At 53.4% G+C, this 22,056-nt stretch overlaps 1 protein-coding gene across 5 annotated transcripts in view; it reads left to right on the top strand.

Moving 5' to 3' along the window:
- Positions 1-22,056, top strand: part of ZDHHC14 (zDHHC palmitoyltransferase 14) — a 261,769-nt gene that overhangs the window by 41,306 nt on the left and 198,407 nt on the right. Inside the window, exon 2 of one of the 5 annotated variants that reach the window (XM_089333593.1) lies at positions 16,160-16,399. The exons of the other annotated variants lie outside the window; for them this stretch is intronic. Coding sequence (XP_089189719.1) covers positions 16,160-16,243 — 84 coding nt within the window. The 3' untranslated portion in view covers positions 16,244-16,399. Of the gene's footprint in view, positions 1-16,159; positions 16,400-22,056 lie in introns of those variants that run through there. 5 annotated transcript variants of the gene reach the window in all.

The following is a 22,056-nucleotide window of genomic DNA, read 5'->3' as shown; positions in this document are numbered from 1 at the left end:
GGCCGGTGCTGTGGCGTAGTAGGCTAAGCCTCTACCTGCAGTGCTAGCATCCCATATGGGTGCCAGTTCAAGTCCTGGCTGCTCACTTCTGATCCAGCACCTTGCTAATGGCCTGGGAAAGCAGTGAAAGATGACCTAAGATCTTGGGCCTCTGCCACCCATGTGGGAGACCTGAAAGAAGCTCTTGGCTCCTGGCTTCAGATCCGCCATTGTGGCCATTTGGGGAGTAAACCAGTGGATTGAAGACCTCTCTCTCTGTCTCTCCTCCCTTTCTCTATAACTGCCTCTCAGATAAATAAATAAATAAATATTTTAAAAAAAGAGTGAGTCATTCAGCTGCATCAGGAATGCTGGGAAGCCAGTAGTGATTTTATTATAGTGGACATCAGAGATGACTTGACTGCTGAGTTACACTGGAGTATAAAAGAAAAATGCAAGATTGCCATGCATAGTGCAGAACTTGGGATTGATGTGAAATGTACCCATGGACTTGGGGGTTGGGAAGTTCAAGTGTTTCTCTGCTGTAGGGACTGCAGGTTCCCCACGTGGGCAGAAATACGGAGCTTCAGTTTCCTGGCATCTTCCTTCTGAGGTCGTTCCCTCCAGTCTTTGACTGTAATGATTGTATGATCTCTTTGCTACAACTGATCAACCTATATTGATCCCTTACTGACTACAGTCTGTAGTGCACATTAGGGCTCATCTTGGTGTGGTGGTTTCTGTGGGTTTATGTCATGATGAAGTCATTATGGTACCCCCATTACAGTAGCCTACAGAAGTTTCACTGGACCCTGAACTCCTTATGCTTCACTCCTCTGCTCACCAAAACTCTAGCACCCACTGACCTTTTTAACTCTCTCTGTAGTTTAGTGTTTCCCAGGTTCTCATAAAGTTGGAATCATATGTGGCCTTTTCACATTGACTTCTTTCTCTTAATGTGCTTTTTTTTTTTTTTTTTTTGCCTTATAGCTCATTTCTTTTTTTTTTTTTTTTCTTTTTTTTGACAGGCAGAGTGGACAGTGAGAGAGAGACAGAGAGAAAGGTCTTCCTTTTACCGTTGGTTCACCCTCCAGTGGCCACAGCGGCTGGTGCACCGCACTGATCTGAAGCGGGGAGCCGGGAGTTTCTCCTGGTCTCCCATAGGGTGCAGGGCCCAAGCACGTGGGCCATCCTCCACTGCACTCCCGGGCCACAGCAGAGAGCTGGCCTGGAAGAGGGGCAACCGGGACAGAATCTGGCGCCCCAACCAGGACTAGAACCCAGTGTGCTGGCGCCGCAAGGTGGAGGATTAGCCTATTGAGCCGCGGCGTCAGCCTACAGCTCATTTCTCTTTAATGCTGAGTAATATCCCAAGTCTGGATGTGTACTATTACTTATCCATAAACCATTGAGAGGCATCTTCTTTGCTTCTAATTTTTGGAAATTATGAACAAATCATCCATAAACATTCATGGGTGTCAGTTTTCAACTCATTTGGGTAAACACCAAGGATGGGATTCCTGGACATATGGCAAGACTATGTCTAGGCTTGTAAGAGCCCATCCAACTGTGCTCCAAAGTGGCTGTCCTGGTTTTTCGTTCCCACCAGCAATGAATGAGGATTCCTGTGGCTCTGTACCCTTGCCAGCGATTGGTGGAGGTAGTGCTTCGGTTTTAGCCATTCCAGTGGGTATGCAGTGGCATCTTCCTGGTTTCATGTGCAGTTTCCTAGTGACAGATACTGTGGAGCACCTTTCCGTGCGCTGATTTTCCATCTCCCAAAGTGGTCTCACCATCTAATAGAGCAAGAAAACCCGCACCGTGGGGAAGTGAGATGGAGAGCCTGCTGAGAGAAGGGGCGTCTCGGTCGCTCGAGCAGGAGGTGGGCGGTGGGGACCCACCTGTTACTGCCTGAGCAGCCTTGGTCAGCCTCGGGCACATCTCCGTCCTCGCATCACCCCTCATGCGTCCCCTAGAAGTCGCGTGCTCCGCAGGTGTGGATAGAACTTGCCCAGCTTTCAGTGCAGTTGGAGTGAGAGGTTCCAGGAGGGAGTCGGCACCGAGGGCGGGGCAGGAGCTGCTGCCGGCAGGAGTAACTGTGTTGTGAGGTCCCCGGGTGGTGTCTGACTCCTGAACATTCCCCTGAGCAGCTGGCCCAGTGCTGTGCTCACGCGTGGGTCAGAGGTCGCGCGTGGCACCACCTCCCTGGCTGAGCTCCCGTGAGTGGGGTTTTCTGGTGCTCTGCAGCAGGCATATCCGAGCTGATTTAGTCTCTGAGTAAAGCACCCCCTCTTTTCTCTGCCGACTCCTCAGCGTTGTTAGGAGGGGCATTGTCAGTACAGGCAGGTACTCGTGTTGTCACAGAGCCCAGAACTGAAATAAAGCAGATGTCCTACCGAGAGCCTGGAGTCCAGAACTTTTCTGTGAGCTAAGATACAAACAGGCTGCCTGCCCTGTGAACTGTGAATTGTTTCAATGTTACGTGCATTCCTAGAAAAGCATTAAGAGAATAATGGCATTTGGGTTGTGTGTTTCACATAATTATCCAAAAATTCATTGATTCACTCGCTGGGAATATATTGGTTCCTTCTTAGGTTTCAGAGACTTCCTAGCAAGTCTGAGGGCAGGTAACTCAGCCCGACTTTGCAGATGGGATTTCTGGTGCGCAGTGTTGTAGGGGCAGAGTGTCTTGACCTCCAGATCTCAGTGCGGAGCCTTCCGGCAGGTGCCCCTGCAGCCTTTCCAGTCTCCCTGGATACCGTTAAGTTGGCCTTGTTAATTGAGGGATCACAGTAGCACCGGAAGGTGGCTGAGGTTGGGATACCAGAGAATTCTCCAAGTTGTTAAGATAAATGTGAACGTTAGCCCAGTGGTTGCTGTCAGAGAAGCAGTGCAGACTTTGTATTTTGCCTCTGCCAGCTGTTTCCCATACCTATGCAATGAATGTGCCAGATTAAAAAAGAAAAACCCCACCTCTGTTTCTGGATTCTGCACCTCTCTCCCACCTGTCCCAGGTATGGAGTAGTAGGAGCCAGTCTGCTGCTGGGGAGCTAAACCAGCCTCTGGGGTGGTGGTTTCTCCAGAAGCAGTGTGCTCTGAGTGTGTGGTGCCAGATGATTGATGGAAGATGATTTAGTTAATAAACCTACATTAACTGGAGACTTCTCGTGGGCCGTTATCATGCGGGTATACTAGACACTGCATTTTCGTTTAATGATTTTGAAAAATGTTTCATGTTTTTAAGGTTTCTTTCTGCCATTATTAGGGCAGAGTACGCCCTCTTCATGGGACCAGGAGGGAAAGGAGAGGGCCAGTATGTCTGCAGTATCTGCATAGACCTCTTCTGTGCTTTTGGTATTTTTACTTAGTATTTTGTTAAGTTTTGTACCTTTTGGTTGTGTGTTTTGCACATTTCTCCGCAAAACGAGGTGCCTCTTTTGATCCCCTGACTACCCTGATGGCCGTGCCTATCTGCAGAAGCAGGTGCACATAAGTAGGAAACAGCTTAAATTTGTGAGCTGTTCCTACTTTACCTCAGCTCTTCTTAAAAAGCAGCTGATTGACACTTTCTTCTGCATTCTAATTTTCAGTTGATAAGGAAAATGTTTTCCAAAGCTGAAAAAAACTGAACTGAGATTCTGCCCTTGTCTAGGGACACATACCTTCTCTCAAGGCAGCTGGCCCTGGAGCAGGTGCAGCTCATTGTTAACATTCCTTGGCTTACATTGACCTTGAATTCCACAGACTTTTTTTTTTTTTTTGTAAGACATATTTGTTTATTTGAAAGGCAGAGTTGTGGGGAGAGAGAGGGAGAGATCTCCAGTCACTGCTTTACCCACAGGTGACTGTAACAGCCAGGGCTACTAGGCCAGGCTGAAGCTGGGAGCTGGGGACTCCATCCAGGCCTCTCCCGCGGGTGCAGGGACCGGAGCACTTGGGCCATCTTCCACTGCTTTCCCAGGCACATTAGCAGGGAGCTGGCATGGAAGTAGAGCAGCCAGGACTTGAACTGGTGTCCCTATGTGGTGCCCACATCGCTGGTGGCAGCTTTACCCACTGTGCCACAATGCCAGCCCCTCTACTGACTTTTCATGTGACTTCAGATCTTAGAGTTTTCACTTCAAAAATGGGGGATTCCACTGAAATGCGGCCCTACTGACCAGAATGACATGGTTACGACAGAGGGAACTGATACAGATGTCATAAAGTTTTAGGGGCTTTTTATTTTAAATGCAAGAAGACTTTTAAAATTCCTTTTATCTGGAATTTGTGATTAGTCATGTTGGGGTGGGACTTGGAAGACCCAGACTTTTCTGTTTTTGTCCATATAATTGAAGTCGATAAGCATTATCCATGAGACAGTATATGAAATCTTACTTTTGAAATGCCTCTTGCTTGCTTGTTCTGTGAAATTGAAAGTAAAAAAGCCAGATTGTGTTTAAAATTTTTTTCCCTTTTATTTAATCCATATTGGTGAGGCTTTACCAAAAGTTGCAAAATTTTATGAATTTTTAGGTAATATGACATTCATGTTAGATGGGGTGGAGTGTCCTGATGATGGCCACGTATGATTCAAGGCTGGGGGGACTTGAACACATTCATCTCAGGGCAGGCATTTGATGCAGTGGTCCAGCCGCAGCTTGGGATGCCCACATCCCATATGGGAGTGCCTGGCTCGAACCCTGGTTCTTCTGCTTCTGATCCAGCTTCTTGCTAATGTGTATCCTGGGAGCCAGCAGACGATGGGTCAAGTACTTGAGAGTCTGCCACCCACATGGGAGCACCGGATTGAATTCCTGACTCCTTGGTTTTGGCCTGGCTCACCTTGGCTATTGAAGGTCTTTGGGAAGTGAACCAGTAGCTAGGAGGTCTTGCTTTCTCTCCCCAGCCCACCCCCTCTACTTCAAATAAATAAATGAATAAATAACTTAAAAAAACTCATTTTTTACTCTGAGGTTCTTTGACACAAGACGGTGGCAAGATCTCTGTTGGTAAGGAAGAGTGCATCCCAATGTGCAGGTTAATCCTTCAGCCACGTGGCTTCTGGCTTGCTGAGGCCCTGTGAACGCTCACTGCCCCCGGGGCCGTCGGTGGATTTGCGGGATGGCTCACCTTGAAGCCCACTGGGAGAGTGGAACCTCAGGCTTCTCCCCAGGGCTGCGCGCACCGCGTCCCTGGCCGCGTCCCTGGCCGTCGCTGTGTGCACTGAGCCTGCCACAGGTTCCCAGACAGTGGCTCAGCGCTCCGCGCCTCCCTGGGGAAAGCACAGCCTGGCCGCCCTCTGGGGCGGGCTGGGCCTCAGCCAGTCTCATCCAGACCATCCTATGTTTCACCTGGGTGTCTAGAACATTCCGTCTGTACCCAAAACAAAGGCTCTGCTTTTTCATACCAAACAACATTCTCTGAAAGGGTTCCTGCAGATGTGGGGTATATTTAAGCTCACTTTGTATGAGTTGAAAAGAGTCCCTGACAAGGGGGCAAAGGCAGGTCTTAAAGGGGTAGCGCCCCTGAAACGGGCTGGCTGGGGATGGGGGAAGCGTCTTCTTCCACCTTCAGCACTTGTTTATTTCCTGACGAAGAATGAGGTTGTGATGGAGGAGGTGTCACGCCACTGTGACAGCAAGCGTGGGCTCTGATTGGGTCAGACTCAAACACAGGCACCACCGGATTTTGTCCTGGCACGCTGAGGGTCACAAGGCGGTGCAAAGCACAGAGAGAGGAGAGGCTTTCCGGGGCTCGGGCCATCCTGCTCACCGGAGCTCTGGCAGGCACCTGGTTAGCAGAGGCTGGGCGCACACGTGGCGCCTCCCACGGCTGTGAACTAACAGTGAACTAAGAAGTCTTCGAGATGGCCTTGTTTGGTGTTGCTGGGCCCAAAAATACCGCCAGATATGAGTTTAGGAATTCAGGGCTATGTTTGCAGGAGAGCTGATTAATTATTAAATGGAAAAACCCGAAACCAGGAGTCCTCACTTGACGACCTCCCGAGTCCAGTCACCACATTCTGGGACTTTGTCCACGGAAATCACCTCGACCACAGCCTGTCTGCATGTCGCCAGCACCCCAGCCCCCAGCCCCTGACCCCCCATCCTTGCCCAGCTTTCACGTGGCAGGATGGCCCCTGGGGCCCCCGATTCTAGCCTTCAGTGCCCAGCCACACTGTAGCCAGAAGGAACTTTGCAAATAAGCTATCTAACCAGATTGCACTGGATATTTTCAAGATCCTGTGATTTTTTTTCTTGGAATTCCATCACGCTTATGGATTGACCTGGGGAGAACTGACATCATCCTTGTGCTGTTGAATCTTCCTGTCCAGAAATAGCCTTCCGGCTTGTGTCCTTCAGGTTAATATAAATTCTCTTCACACAGATCCTACACAATTCTTGTATGTTTCGTCTGAGGAATTTCCTATCCCCAGTGGAGGACTTTACCTCTTTAAACTGGCTACTGTTTATCGATGACCCAGTTACTGGTTTGTATGTGTTAATACAACCTCGGTGAGACCTCTTAGGGTTTAAGTGGTCCCTTAGTGAATTCTTCCGGGGCTTTTCTCCACACAAGCACTCATACGCAGATGCTGCTAATTTTGCGTCTTTCCTCCCGACTTTACAGTGTGTTGGCCAGCTGCATGGAGGAGGACAGCAGTGGGCAGTCTGTCATGTTCCCGAGAGGCGAAGTGCATCCAGTGTTCCCTCGCTGGATGTGGGGTTTCAGGTTGAGATGGCTGTATTTATCGTCTTAGGAAAGTGTCCTCTCCTTCATTCATTAAGCATTTAGGCAGAGGGGTCTCTGTCAAAGACTTGACTGCGTCCCTCAGCTACTGCCCAGAGCCCTGAAGTGGTGACTAATTCTTGCCTGCGCCCCTGGGCCTTGGGTGTCTGGTCCCTGGTCCTCTCCAGCCTCACCTCGCTGGGGGCTCCCAGCCCAGGCACGGTGGCTGCCTCACGGCTTCTGGAGTGTGCCACACCCCACTCCAGCCCCAGGACATCTGTTGCTTCTGCTCGCAGTACTGCTGCCTCCCAGTTCCTTTGCCTGGCCACCGAGGAGGTGCCTTGCAGGGCTCATCGCGACATGCACATCCTTACGCAGGCCTCCGGGATCCCCTGTCAAGAAGCAGAAAGGGTCAGATGGTGAGGAGCCCTGGTCAGTGGGTCTGAGGCCATAGGAGGCCATCCCGCTGGTTCACGTCCAGATGAGGAGGACTGAGCACAGGTGCTGGCCTCGGCGTGGGTGGCATCGTGGCGGTGCATAGGCTGCATCGTGGAGGTGCATAGGCTGCACTGCTGGATCCCTGAGGGATGCGGGGGTTGGTGGGAAGGTCTCAGCCAGGCTGACCCCAGGACTCCTCTCACAGGCTCGGATGATGTCATTTGCTGAGACGGGTTCCGAGAAGGGAGCACATTAGAGCGGAGAAGCAGTGAATCTGGTTTGGGACATGCATTCAAGCAAGCATTTGGCGAATGCCTTCCTCAAGCCAGGGACAGGGTCCTGTGCTCCACACAGGGGCAGCACGGCCCCCACTTGCACGGAGCCACTGGCTCACTAGAGGAGCTCGTGGGTCGCTGAGAGCCAGGTTGCAGCATGTGCAGGTCTGATGCTGGGATGAGAGGGTAGGCCAGGACATTAGTCCTCAGCCCTGAGTGTCGGTGTGGGGAAAGCAGAGGAACCGATCAGAAGAGAATTTCCCAGGAAGATGAGGTTTACAGTGGTGGTTGGAGGGGGTGAGGAGGAGGGGAGCTGAGCTCCGTGTCAGGAGGGAGATAACACAGGAAGCGAGAGCAGGTCAGACCCTACAGAGCGGGCAGGGAGGGCAGCATTGAAACGGGCAGCTTGGAGTCCATCGGTAACCCGCGTTAGAGCACTCTCAGTGGAAATAGAGACGAGGTCGTGGTGTCCACTGCGCTGTAGAAGGTGGGGGAGATGGTAAGTGAAGGGTCAGGCTGCAGGGAAGATAGAAGATGGCCTGGCTGGAGAGCGGGCCCCAGGGAGGCAGGTGGACAGAGCGGGGGTGCCTGTGTTGGCCCTAGGGAGGGCATCCTACCCTAAGATGAGAGGGGAGGAAGGAGAGTGGCTGCAGGCCAGGGGCACTGGAGGGAGCTCCCACCTAAGGCTCTTGCTTTTCTGTGTGGTCAGAGGCCAGTGTGATGGTCAGCTCTCCCCGCCGGGCCAGGACACCAAGGGGGCAGAGGTGCGAGGGCTGGGGCTTCAGGGTTTGGAGGGGCCACTCGGGAGCAGGAAGGGCAGGTGTCTCACGGTTCCTGTTTTGGGGGATCTTTCCTGTGTGGTTTCCTCAGCCAGGCATAGGGCCAAGGGGCTGGGGTGCAGAGCAGGGTGCTTGGCTGGCTTCGTTCAGGTCTGGAATGCATCAGAGGAAGTACAGGACGTGGAGACTGGTGAGCTAATGGCAATGCCGAGAGAAGCGGAGGCGGTGAGCCCCGTGGCCCGGGCTGCTAAGGGCAGTGGGGATGGTGGGGCCCATGGGCAGGAGGATTGGGTGGGGGTGAGGAGAGGTCAGAGGCAGAGCTGGCTTGGATCTTACTTGCGTAGCAGACCTGCCAGGTCTGTTAACCCTGTGGGAGCAAGGGTGAGAAGCCTGTCATGTGATTGGCCCACCCCCAATAGGATGAACCTCAGGACCCCTGGGGACACCAGCAGGGTGGGGCTCTGGTCTGCAGCCTCTCTCAGTGCCGGCACAAAGGGTGAGTCTGGTGCAGCATCCTGGCACAGGGGGCATTGTGATCGGAAGAAGGGTGAGCTCTTTGGGGGTGCTTCTGCCAGGATGGGCGCTGTTTTCAGTGCCCGATTCAGCCTCAGGAGTTTCTGCTGCAAACACTGTCAGGAACACTAAGAGCCCTGCGAAGGCGGGACGCGGATGACCCAGGCTCTGAAGGGTCGCCCAGGCACCAGCACCGGCAGTACCTGCACCACAGTACCTGCCCACGCACCGCAGAGACTCTGGCCTGCCAGCAGCTTGTCCTAGGAGTCTTCCAGCCTGGGAGAGTGGACGGGAGCTTGAACAACGGGGTTGTTTTTCTGAACGAGTGATCTCAGTCTAAAATTAGCCTGTGAGAAGATAAGCTTTCATATATGTCATTAGGTGGAATGACAAGTCACTGAGAATGAAAATCCCCATTTGAGAAAAGAAGCCGCTGTGCAAATAAAGCTGTCTTACATAAAAGGGGCCGGTGACTTCTCCAGCAGCTCTTCATAGCAGTGCCCTCTGCTGCTGGTGGCCCCCGGTGGGGAGCAGCCGCCCCCTCCCAGGCTCACCAGGCCCCTGCCCCAGGCCTCTGTGTGCCCTTTGCGGCATGTGGGGATGCCCGGGTAGCATTTGGGGTTCTGCTCAGGGGTTCTGATGGTCTTTCCTCCCCTCAAGCTTCACCTCGTCCGTGGGTCTGGACACTCGGAGGCCTCCGCCCCCGGTGTGGGCTCCCTGGGTACAGTGCCTCACCACTCTGAGCCCTGTGCTGTGAGTCCCTCCTAGGGACAGTTACAGCCGCGTACCCGGTGGAGAGGAGCGGCGAGTCACGGCTCTCTGTGTTCAGCACCTTTGATTCCCTCCCTTCAAGGGCGTTGGGTGTGGGTGACTGTGATTTCAATGGCCGGGATCTGAGTGAGTCAGCTCTCCCAGCCTGCGTGGGGGCTGCTGGGGCAGGGGCGAGGGGCGGTCTGGGACCCACCAATGCTCAGAGTACATTTCTGAGGGCGGAATCCGTGTAGTGATCATCTTGGCACAGGCATCCAGACTTCCTGGTTAGGGTTTTCCCGGCCCAGAGGGGTGAACCATTGCCAGGGCATGAAATCAGTTTATTAAGCTGCTGATCAGAGAGAAGAATGGAATGGAATGCAGTGGGATAGAGCAGGATAGGATAGGAGATCAAGACCGTATCAGTTGATAAGGGTAAGTATTGTTTTGTGAAATTTTTATTTGTTTTGTGTGTGTGTGCCGTAGTGGACTGTGGATATAAAAATGCATTTATTGCTGTGGGTCATGGTCCCAGAATTTGAAAAACAAAACAAAACAAAAAGCAAAACAGCTCTGGATGGATGACAAGTCTTTAACTAAAGGGCTCCTTGGGTAAGGACCGAGGCTTCCCTCCTGTTGGTATTCCCTCCCCATTGAGTGCAATGGTAGGCACTCAGTAGGTGTCGTGGAAGCGGGAGGGGACGGGTGGAAGGAAGGGAGGGATGGCTGCCTGGCTGAGTAACTGCCCGATGTCCTGGCCTTGGGGCCCAGGGAATGCAGATCCGGGGCTCGCCCGTCATCCCAGCATCTCAGAAACCACCCCTCTTCTCATCCCTTCTCAGAACCTTCTCCTGTGTGACCTGGAACGTGAGTCAGAGCCTCCCACGTGGTGTATCTGCGTTCACTTTCTGTTGCTGTAATAATACCCAGCGCTCTGTGCTTTGTGCAGAAAGGAGTTTGTCAGATCAGGGTGGATGGCGTCACAGTGGCAGGAAGTCATGTGGAGGAGATTACAGGGGAAGACAGGGCGATGCCCCATAACCTAGTGACCTCACACCACGCCCCACCCCCAGCCTGGCCCCAGCCTTCAGAAAACCACGTGAAGTAGGTTCCATTTGTCATCCATTTCCAGAGATGATCGAAGCTCAGGGCTGCTCCTGACTCATCCAGATTGATCACTCTGCTGGGCTAGGGGGCAGGAGCCAGGCCCGGAGGGTGAACCATCAGAGTGGGGAGTCGAGTGCCAGGCTCGTGGTCCTGGAAACACTGGAGCAGCTGTGTTCTTGGGTGGCCGCCTCCTGTGTCCCACCTCCAACGTTGGGGGATAAATTGTGAGGGCAAGGAGTAAAGGAGCAGCTCCCGGGACGAGAACTCTGTTTTGATGATTGGGGTTTGATGACTTTCTCCTATTTGGTGGGACTTAACGGGGTCAGTGACCACATCATCGCTGGCTCAGGCTGTGTGGAAATCCCTGAACCGTTGAGGCTATCCCAGGCTACCTCAACTCAGGAACCTTGGCCGCCGTGAGGAGTTACAGAAAACCAAACAGTTGCCTGATGTTTCACCTTTGATGTGTACAAGAAATGCAGCCTTAAGTTTTTTTGTCTCTGGACTCTTGGACCTGCTCTACCAAAGTGAAGAGGCTCAGGCCAGCGGTGCAGATGGTCAAGGGGAAGAGGGCAGAGTTCACCTGAGGTTTACGTTTGTGGTGAAATTTGTGTAAGGTGCAGCTTTGCTGTGGGCTGGGTTGGGCCTAAATTCCTATTCCTGGCTCTTGCCTCTCGCTTAGAGAAGCATTCTAAGTACAGGCACAGACACAACGTGCAAAGTGATGAAGTTTATTTACATAGTGAGGAAAACACACACATGTGGGCATTGTTCAGGGAAGGAAGAGAGAGATTTTCATACCCTGCTTGCTCTGGGTCCATGTGGAGAGAGAGAGAGAGAGAGAGAGAGAGAGAGAGAGAACTTCTGTTTACCAGGCTTCTTATGAGTTTAGAAAGGGAAGTGGTTACATGGTGCCCCCCTCCCACATCCTGGGGAAGGGGGCTGTCTGATTGACAGGTGAGTGGATAAGATTGCATGGGCCGGGGGAGGTGTGGCTTCCAGCTCGTGACCCTAATTTATCTATCTGCCTTTTCCCGTTATCAGCTTGAGGCTTCATCTGATTTTTAAAATAAGTGGGAATCCTTTCCAGCAGAAAGAAAGAGCCTTGTCTTCCCCATCTTTGTGTCCACACCACAGAGGGCATGCTCCACAGTGACGCTGAATGAGTAGCCGTAGTATTCATTACTCCATTAGTGTAGTGGCGTGTGAGTCAGACTCTGAGCGGGACCGGAGACAGCAGGATAGAGCCCTTCGGGAGCTCATTGTCTGGCACGTAGTTTTGCCCATTGCTTTTTAAAGGGATGTTAGTAGTTGCATAGAAGTTGTTAAGCTATTGGACCAGTTCATGAGTCACTGGAGATTTGCCTGCATCACCGCTTCCCTAAGCAGTTTGTTTTCTTTGGTTACCTCTCCCCAGGAGGTGGTTTCTTGCATAGTTTCCATCATAATTTAAAATTTGACTTCCTGGGTGAGAGAATAAAAGGTGTTAAGTCTGCTAAGAGCAAACCTGTTTTGTATAGAAATCTAATTAGAGCTATTCCCACATGGTTTTGTGAATGGCAAAAGTGGCTTTCACGCTGCGTAAGCCAGCGACATGAGCCACCTGTGCTCTCACCGATGGCGACTGCAAAAGCAATATCGAAAAATGCAGTCGGAAAAGCAGCTTTGCTGTGCTGCTAGAAGTTGCCGTATACTGTTGACATTTAAGCATGTGCAGTTTCAGGGACCATTTTTATGTTTCTGAATCCAGATGGTGGTTCCAAAAGGAGCGCTGTCCCTGCTGATTTCGTGGGAAGTAACGAAAAGAGTTCCCTTCTGCTCTGAAACCCAGCGGGCGGGGCAGCCCTCTGTCTGTGGAGCTGCAGCCTCTGTGGAGCCAGGCCTGCGGCTCAGGAAGGCTTCCAATGGCCACGGTCGCCCACGTTTGAAAACCTTTGTCATGTGCCTTGGCGGATGGCAGGTGTGCATTTGGGCATGGAACCTTGCACGCGGCTGGCACAATCACTCCGGTTCCTGAGACTTATTTGGGTAACAGGAATTTATAATTGAATAAGCACAGCCTTTGCAACTCATAGTTTTAATTCTGATCCTGTGAGGCCTTGTTTGCACACCGAGTAGCACATGCTGTTGTGTGTCTTTGCTGAGACCGAGTTGCCTTTGAGAACTTGACACTTCCTGTCTGGATCATGCTTTTCATGTGCTTCCACACAGGAACTCATAGCTGTTCACTCAATGAAGGAAGGGCCGAGAGTTGGGCTTGTGCAGCAGGTTAAGCTGCTGCTTGCAAATTGAACGCTGGTTCGAGTTCCAGCTGCTCCACATCAGCTCTGTGCCAATGTGCCTGGAGAAGCAGCAGATGATGGCTGTAGTGCTTGGGTTCCCATCACCCACACAGGAGACCCAGTTGGAGTTCTAGGCTCCTGGCTTTGGCCCGGCCCAGCCCTGGGTGTCATGGCCATCTGGGGAGTGAACCAGTAGATCTATGACCTCTCTGTCTCTCGTTCTCTCTCTGCCTTCCAAATAAATAAAATAGGTACATTAAAGGAAGGAAAGAAAAGTTAGCCAAAGTGGTGACCAAGACAAAAAGAGGCTTAGGGCCTGGAGCTTAGCTTGGGACGTGATGTTCAGGAATGGCTGTTTGCCTACAGATTCCTAGGCCAATGGCAGAGCCTCTGTGGGGCCCTTTGCCCTGGTTACAGTGAGAGGACGAGCCCGGGCGCGGCAACGCTGTGGTGCTCCACGGGCGGGCTTCGGCAGCAGGGGCAGTGGCACAGGTGCCCACACGTGCACCTGCCTGTGCTCCGGGGCACAGCTCCCTGGCCCTGATAGGTGTTCTTTTCTGGTGGAGACCTTACCAAGCCGAGGAGGTGGGTGCTGGGGAACAGTGAGCTCTCTGACACTGTGGCTGGCTGGCTGGCTGGCTGGCTGTGTCGGGAAGGAGTGCTGGATGTGTGATGAGGGAAACGGCAGTGTCTGGGAAAAGGAGATCCCGCTGTCCACACACGCACACCTTGTTCCTGGTGCTTGTGTCAGAGTATGTGTTGGAACTCGCCGCCAGTCCACAGCACGCCAGGGACAACCCCTGGGCCTGTGGTCACACAGATATGTGCTGAAGGGTTTGAGAGAAGTCAGCTCCAATACCACACCACCTCCAACAGCAAAACCAGAGCAGAGGACACCGTGAGACCTAGCCTAGGAGACATCACCTTCCAAAGCATACATTTGAAAATTACATATTTACGTATGGTGCTTGTTGTATTTTGAGCTCAGCATCACTGAACTGCTCTGATGTTCTGAATGGACTTGACCAGGCATGTGCAGAGTCGGGGCTGGCCAAGTCCTCGTGTTAGGGCCAGCCAGCCAGGGGCACCCATGGGAGCAGGGTCTGTGCACACCTGGCAAGGTGAGAGCTTCCTGCCCACGCCTGTGTTCTGCCCCGTGCGTCCCTGCAAGTGCTTGTTCCATGTGGTGGTCGCTTCCCGCTGCACCCAGGCGCCCTTCCCGCTGCTCCCAGGCGCCCTTCCCACTGCTCCCAGGCGCCCTTCCACAGTTCACGCGGGTCACCGAGAGCAGAGCTCCATGGATCGTTTACACCACAGTGAGAGCTGCAGTTGGGGCTTCCCCTTAATGTTCCTCTGGTGATTAGACCACGGGAGGGCGGGCACTCACCGTCCTTGCGTGGCATGGAGGAGCAGGTGAAGGAGGGGGAAAGGGCCACTCTGGTGTCCTCACGTCAGCGCCGTGTCCACGGGGCCACCTGCCTCATGACCCTGGACCAGCTCCATGTCCGAGAAAGTCCTAGCATGACAACACGTTTTGCCATAGCCTCATCCGGGTCGTCTGCGGTCTTGGGACAGGGTCCCTGCTCAGGTTTCCTCTCCTGGCTGCCAGCAAAGCATTCAGAAAACAAGCCTCTGGCATTTCTCCCAGGAGGCCCTGGGGTTGGACCTTTGCACAGAGACCCAGGGCACACCACTCATGCTGGCCCTGGAGGCGGCGCCTGGAGATGGCTCCACACCGGAGGCTCTGCCTTGTCGGGTCCTTGGGGCTTCTCTGCCTGCATCCATCCCACTTAGTCCTCACGCCGGTCGTCATGGAGCCTAAGGCTCCGTGAAGTCACCAGGCGGTGAGAGACAGGACTGGGACTGGACGACTTGTTTCCTGTCTGGGAGCTAGAGTGTAGACGTCTCGGGCCAGGCAGCAGGAAGGAGGCTGCGTGCTGTGTGGACGCCGTGCCTCCTGGCTGTGCCTGTCCCCGGCATTGGCAGGGCTCCTAGGCCAGCGACTCTGGAGGCAGCCGGGCAGGAACCTTCTGAGAGGTAGTACAAGGAGTTGCCCAGGTGAGAAGGAAGGAGGGCAGGAAGTGAGGGATGACAGGGGTCCGGAGGGTTCCTGCTGATCTCACTGTGCTGGTGGACATTCCGGACGTGGAAGTCGAGGAGGGTTAGAAGCAGCCATCTGGAGCTCTGGAGGGAGGTGGAGACACCCACACAGAGCCGTGGGGAGGGGGCCTGGGGCAGGAGTGGATGCAGCGGGCCTCAGGCTTGCAGGGGAGGCCGAGGCTGGCCCTGAGCCTGGAAGCCCTGTGACTTGGTGACAGCCCCTGGCCCTGCTTCCCTGCCACCACAGGTCTTCCCTGTGCAAACCAGGCCTTTGCTGTGATGAGTATGGCCGCGGACAAGGCCTGGGCACCCCATTGGGAATGCCTCCTAGAGCCTGTGCGGACAGCTCGGCTGGCTCCCTACTCTCCCTGCCAGGCTGCGTTCCGTTGGGTCAGGCTCCCATGCAAATTAGGCTAATGGACGCCTCTGTCCTCAAGGAGGCCATCTCCCCTCCTGAGGGCACCTAGATTCTCTTTATAGCCGCAGCCTTGTGAGAACGCGGCAAACGCTGGCCCCTGTGCGTCTCTGGTTCCTGGGGCGGGTTTATCGTTGCAGTGAGATTTAGGTTCTTCATCTTTCTAGAAGGCAGGAGGGAGGCCTCTGCCCAGTGCAGTCCCTGTCTGTGTCTGTGACCATGCAGTGGGCTTGCAGGTGCCCTGGAGGCCCCTGGTAAAGACCCCCTGCCTTGCAGGTGTGGCCTCCTGTTCTGCGTTCAGGGGCTTGCTGTGTCGGAGAAGGGTCTGGTACCGCTGAGGGCCCCTCGCTCTCCTGTGCCACGCCCCTCGTTGGTGGCGGGAGTGTCAGCCCTGTGCGGAAGTGACACTCCCTGACCTAGTCCTGTGTTCGAGGTGACGATTCCTTATGCCCTGCATAGAAAGAGGGGATTAGCACAAGTGCATTAACTCTACAACCTCAGTATCTCTATGGGATGGCCGAGGACAGAAGGAATGATCCAGGTCTCCTTTCTCTTATTTTGAAATTTACTTGGTTTTCTGAACAGGCACATTCAGGCTAGTTAGAAGTCAGGGATACTGAACTCTCATGGGCTTTTTTATTGAGCTAAAATATATGTCACAGAACTTTCCATTTTAACCACTTGTGAGTACACAGTTGGGTGGCATTAAAAGTGTCACGTGGGGGCCAGTGTTGTGGTGCAGAGGGTTAAGACGCTGCTTGTGTTACCAGCATCCCATAATTCTTACCGCTCTGTCTGCTTCTGATCCAGCTCCCTGCTAATGTACCTGGGAAAGCAGTGGAAGATGGCCCAACTGGTTGGGCCCCTGCCACCCATGTGGGAGATCCAGATTAAGCTCCTGGCTCCTGGCTTTGGCCTGGCCCAGCCCTTGGCACTTGGAAGTGAACCAGTGGATGGAAGAGCTCTTTCTCTCTCTGTCTCTCCCTGTCTCTCTCTCACTTCATTTCTCTGCCTTTCAAATAAATAAAATAAATCTTTGTAAAAAAACAATGTCATGTAGTTTTTTTTTTTTTTTTTGTCAGGCAGAGTGGACAGTGAGAGAGACAGAGAGAAAGGTCTTTTCCGTTGGTTCACCCCCCCAGTGGCCGCCGCGGCCAGCGCGCTGTGGCCAGTGCACAGCGCTGATCCGAAGCCAGGAGCCAGGTGCCTCTCCCGGTCTCCCATGCCAGTGCAGGGCCCAAGAACCTGGGCCATCCCCCACTGCACTCCTAGGCCACAGCAGAGAGCTGGACAGGAAGAGGAGTGACCGGGACAGAATCCGGCGCCTTGACCAGGACTAGAACCTGGTGTGCCAGCACTGCAGGCGGAGGATTAGCCTAGTGAGCCGCGGTGCCGGCCAGTCATGTAATTTTAAATAATCCCATTATAAAAAATTTCTAATTCTTAAAAAAAAAATGAGGAAGTAGAAAAGACCAAAAGTGTTTACCCCAGGGGAAAATTAAATATTTCTTACACTGAATGCTAAGATGTCCCAAATCTGGACTTTTCTGGGCAAGAAGTATTTAAGAATGATTTATGGAAAGTTCTCATAGATTCTAGAAGTAAGGATTGTTTTCAAAATGGAGTGATAAATTTTATTTTGTGAATAAGAAATCTCTCTCTCTCTCTCTTTTTTTTTTTTTTTTTTTTTTGACAGGCAGAGTGGACAGTGAGAGAGAGAGACAGAGAGAAAGGTCTTCCTTATTGCCATTGGTTCACCCTCCAATGGCCACCGTGGCCGGTGCACTGCGCTGATCCGAAGGCAGGAGCCAGGTGCTTCTCCTGGTCTCCCATGGGGTGCAGGGCCCAAGCACTTGGGCCATCCTCCACTGCACTCCCTTGGCCACAGCAGAGAGCTGGCCTGGAAGAGGGGCAACCGGGACAGAATCCGGCGCCCTGACCGGGACTAGAACCCAGTGAGATTTCTTTATCTGAAAGGCAGAGTGACAGAGAGTGGGAGACACACACACACAGGGATATCAGTCTTCCATCCGCTGGTCCACTCCTCAAATGGCTATAATGGCCAGGGCTGGGCATGGCTGAAGCCAGGAGCCTAGAGCTCCATCCAGGTCTCCCACGTGGGTAGCAGGGGCCCAAACACTTGAGCCATCTTTTGCTGCCTTCCCAGGTGCATGAACCAGGGAGTTAGATTGGGTGTGGAACAGCGGGGACTTGAACCACCCTTCCAATACAGGATGCCCACTTTGCAGGCAGTGGCTCAACCCACTGTGGCACAACGCCAGCCCCAGCAGTGGGAAGTCTCTGAAGTACCAAATGAGAGTTTTAGAGACTGACAAGTCAAAATCTGGACTTCGAGTTGCCTGCGGAAGTGCGGAAAATCAGGGAGACTCTCGAACAAATGTCTGTGTCGACAGATCTCTGGTTTTCATCAGACAGAGGAAACAAATTTCTTCACATTAATCTGGAAGTACAGCCTGATGCTGGAATTGCAGGGGGTTCTGCAAAGCTGAAGATCACCATAGTAACATCTATATTAAACTTTACACCTTAGCATTGCTAGGGAAAGGCGCTGTGTCTAAGGCTTCCTCGGGGAATAAAAGGATTCTACCTTCCGGGGAGCCATCGGCCATTTCTTCCTCGTTTCCGGCTTTGGTTTCGAAGCCCAGCAGTCTGCCAGTCACGTGTGAAGCAGCCCCGACGTTAGCACTGGCATCAGGATGCTAGAATACTGTGTCCTGTAGCGGTGGGGGCCAGAGCGCCAGAGCGGGCAGGTGTGTCTGTCTAGAAGGATGGCAGGGGACGCTTTGGACACATATATTTTATCAGCGATCAGCTCAGGGTTTTGTCCGGACTGTGGTGAGTTCCAAGTGCCGAATTCCTCTAGAACTGAGCATTCATGCAGACTTGGCCATTCCAGCACAGAGACTTGCACTGGCAACAAAGAGTCTTTATTGCAGTTACTGTGAGGGACACTGGCTTATTTTTATTTTATTTTTTAACATCCTGTCCCTTAGGTTCCACGCAGTTCCCCATCCAAAGAAAACCTGGTCATGTCCTCCACCGGCGTCCCCTTTTGCACCCCCTGTTCCCTGCTAACTGATTTTCTTTCCTCGTCCTCAGCACACCTTAGGGCCTACGACTGCAGAGCCCTAAACATTAGTGGAGGAACTGGTAGAAGGTTTGGGGAGACTGGACAAGGAGTGACTCTGAGATTTCTTTTATTGAAAGAAAAGGAGAAGTCCTAATGGGTATGGATTATGGCTTGTGTTTATTTGGGAGGAAACAGGTTTGCGTGAGGCCCTGGGAGCCAGACCTGCCTGAGCACCTTCTGGGAGGTGAAACCCCAGAGAGGGAGCGGGGGCCTGAAAGCAGGGTCCTTCCCAGTTCACCAGCAGCCACGTCGGAACACGGGGTTTCCACACGAGGGTGGTGAGATAGTGGGGGCGGAATTCCACGGGGTCAGAGTCGTGCGGGAAGGGGACCAGCAGCTGCCTGCGTGGGCTTCTTGGGTCTTTTTAGTCTTCAGAGAGGCACTGGACTCTAGTGGCCGAGGCTACCTGGGTTCAAATCCCAGCCTTGCCTCTTACCAGCTGTGTGAGCTCAGGTGAGCTGCTTAACCTCTCTGGAATTCACTTCCCAGATAGGGATGTCGAAAGATTCAATTGGGTGATAAACGTGACGTGCCCGCCTCATAGTATTGTGGGATGGAAATGTTTTCTGCTATTTAGGAGTACTCCGGACCTTCTGTGATTACCGGGAAGTCCTGGTTACCCACAGAGCTCCCATTGCCAGGAAGGGTGTGCTGCTTCTGCCCAGGGAACCCGTGCAGAAGCTCCGTGCCAAGCGGAGGGAGGGGCCCTGAGAGACCACCGGGAACGCCGAGGGTCCCGAGATGTCAGCAGAGCATTCACACTCCCAAACGCTGTGTTCCCAGGAGACCCTTCACTCCGCCGCAACTGGACCAGTGTCGGTCATTTTGTCCCTAGAGGGGTGTTTCCTTTCTCTCTCTCTCTCTCTCTTTAAAAGATTTAGTTATTTATTTGAAAGACTTACACAGAATGAGGAGAGGCAGCGAGAGAGAGAGAGAGAGAGAGAGAGGGAGAGAGAGAGAGAGGTCTCCCATCCACTGGTTCACTCCCCAGATGGCTGCAACGGCCGGAGCTACACCGATCTGGAGCCAGGAGCTTCTTCCAGGTCTCCCACGTGGGTGCAGGGGCCCAAGGACTTGGGCCATCTTCCACTGCTTTCCCAGGCCACAGCAGAGAGCTGGATTGGAAGCGGAGCAGCCAGGACTCGAATCGGCACCCATATGGGATGCCGGCGCCGCAGGCAGAGGCTTTGCCCGCGATGCCACAGCGCCAGCCCCGAGAGGTGTTTTCTTCCACCTTCGCTGCACAAGAGAGACAGGGTGGGTAGGCAGTCTGTGCTGGCTAAGGGATCTGGGGCCCTTCTGATGGCCCCGATGAGTGTGGGGGGAGCGAGGCGGCTAGAGAACTGGTTCTAGGATCACACTAGTCACTGGCTGAGCCACCCAGAGCAAGTTCCCTAACTTCTGTCAGTTTCCTTATGTGTGAAATGGGGCTGATAACGATACTGACTTATGAAGTTCTCGTATAATTACAAGCATTGCAAAAGGATAAAGCTAATATAAGGTTTCCATCCGGAGAAACTGGGTGAAGCGTGCCTGGGGCCCTTCTGTGCTAGTTTTGTGACTTCTTGTGAGTCCATTATTATTTCAAGTAAAAAATACAAAGTTTTGTTGGAAAATGTATTAATAATTTTGTTCAGAAAAAGCCTGCAAAAAACTTAGCATTGTTCTTAGCCAACAAATACTAAGAAATTTATTGTGTGTGAATGTGCAAGTGTTTTGCCCAGGGATGCCCTCTCCTAAGTATTTTATGTGTTGTTACTCACTTTATGCTCAGAACACCCCAGGAGGTGGGTGCTAGTGTTACCCCCATTTTACAGACGGGGTCTGATGCAGAGCAAGGCCAGGCATCCTATCTCAGGCCCGGGCAGTGAGCAGCAGGGCTGGCGGTGTGCTGCGCTGGTCCTGCTGTCACCCCTGTGCCTCCCTGGTGGGAGCCGAGGAGCAGAGCAACCCTCCTGGTGAGGACAGGGCCCTCCGCTGTCAGCCACAGGGCCAAGGCACTCCATGCATTTCCTAGGATTTGCTCAGGCGCCCATGGCTGGTGTCCCCTCATGTATTTTTAGTAACAGGTGAAGGAAACATGAGGATGTACTTCAGCACAGGATCAGCAGCGGGATGTGATGCCACTGGGGTCGTGTTCCTCTGCTACTTATTTTCTTAAAAATAATGATTTTATTTATTTGAAAGCCGGACTGACGGAGGAGAGACAGATTCATATCTTCCATCTACTGGTTCACTTCCCAAATGGCCGCAACAGCTGGGCCTGTGCCAGGCTGAAGCCTGGAGCCAGGAACTCTATCTAGGTCTCCCGTGCAGGTGCAGGGGGACCAAGCACTTGGGCCCTCTTCGGCTGCTTTCCCAGGCACATCAGCAGGGAGCCAGATGGGAAGTGGAGCAGCCAGGACTTGAACCGGTGCCTATAAGGGATGCCAGTGTCACAGGCGGTAGCTTAACCCGCTGCGCCACAGTGCCGGCTCCCTCTGCTACTTCTTAGCCCCTTATCACAGTGCTGTGCTCAGCTTGATTATTTGGTTTCAAAAGAAATCTGAAACTCTCTGGAGGGAGCAGTGAAGGGGAGAGAGGCCTCTGTTTCCGTGTCGCAGCTGGAGACGGCACGCTGCGCCGGCCCTCGCCGGGCAGCACCCCTCCTGCCTCCAGGGGCTTGAGCCTTTCTCCGAAGGGTACCCCACATCGGCAGCACTGCCCACGAGTTGCTGACACTTCAATGTGTGTGCCCGGAAGGCCAACCGTGCTTTCCGCAGCTGCCCGTGGAGAGTGTGGGGGTCTGCCCCGCTCTGGCGGCAACCCGCTAGGTCCGTCCTTGACCCTGTCGTGGCAGGTCCTGCTGTTGTAATGCCCGTGCACACTGGGAGCTGTCCCAGCTCCCCACGCTGCCTTCCCAGGCCCACCCCAGCCCCAGCCCCAGCCCCAGCGAGGACGGCACTGGCAGTTCCCCAGGGCATTCATCACACTGCACCTGACCTTGGAACAAGCATCCAATGGGCTGTGCTGTTCTCCTCCCCCACTGCCGCCACCATCGTGTGCCATCCCCGTTCCAGTAACCTCTCGGGGCCCCGCTCCACCTCCTACCCCGTTCTTTCAAAGCAGATGGCAGAGCCCCGGCAGTGGCTGCGAGGCCGTGTGTCAGGCTGACCTCCGCCAGGCAGCTGCTGTGTTCTCACCACCCGGCTGCCCCTCCCCCCGGGTCCGGGCACTTGCAGCCCCTCGGCTGGGAGCCGGGAGACCCCCACAGCCGCCCAGGGTGGAAATCCCCCTTCCATCCTGTATTCTTTGTTTCCATCACTGTCTGACATTATGTACGAGTGCCCTACATGTCTCCCTTCCTCCTCTCTTCTTGCTGGAGCGTGTGTTTCTCAGAGGCAAAATTTTAGCATCTTTCTTATGCTCCACTGAATCTTCCGCCTCAGGAGTGGGGCGGGGGTAGAGCAGGTGCCGGCCTCTGCTTTGCTGAATGACTGGCAATGTTGCACAGCGGTCTACACTCCTTGCAGGATGTGAGTTACGTGCACTTGTTTTTGCATCTTCTGCAGCACCT

Source organism: Oryctolagus cuniculus, chromosome 5, assembly GCF_051225735.1.
Source record: "Oryctolagus cuniculus isolate XC-2025 breed Fujian yellow rabbit chromosome 5, ASM5122573v1, whole genome shotgun sequence".
Classification (NCBI taxonomy): Eukaryota; Metazoa; Chordata; class Mammalia; order Lagomorpha; family Leporidae; genus Oryctolagus; species Oryctolagus cuniculus.
Note: the sequence above shows the minus strand (reverse complement) of the source record. Positions and strands in the feature narration are given on the sequence as shown.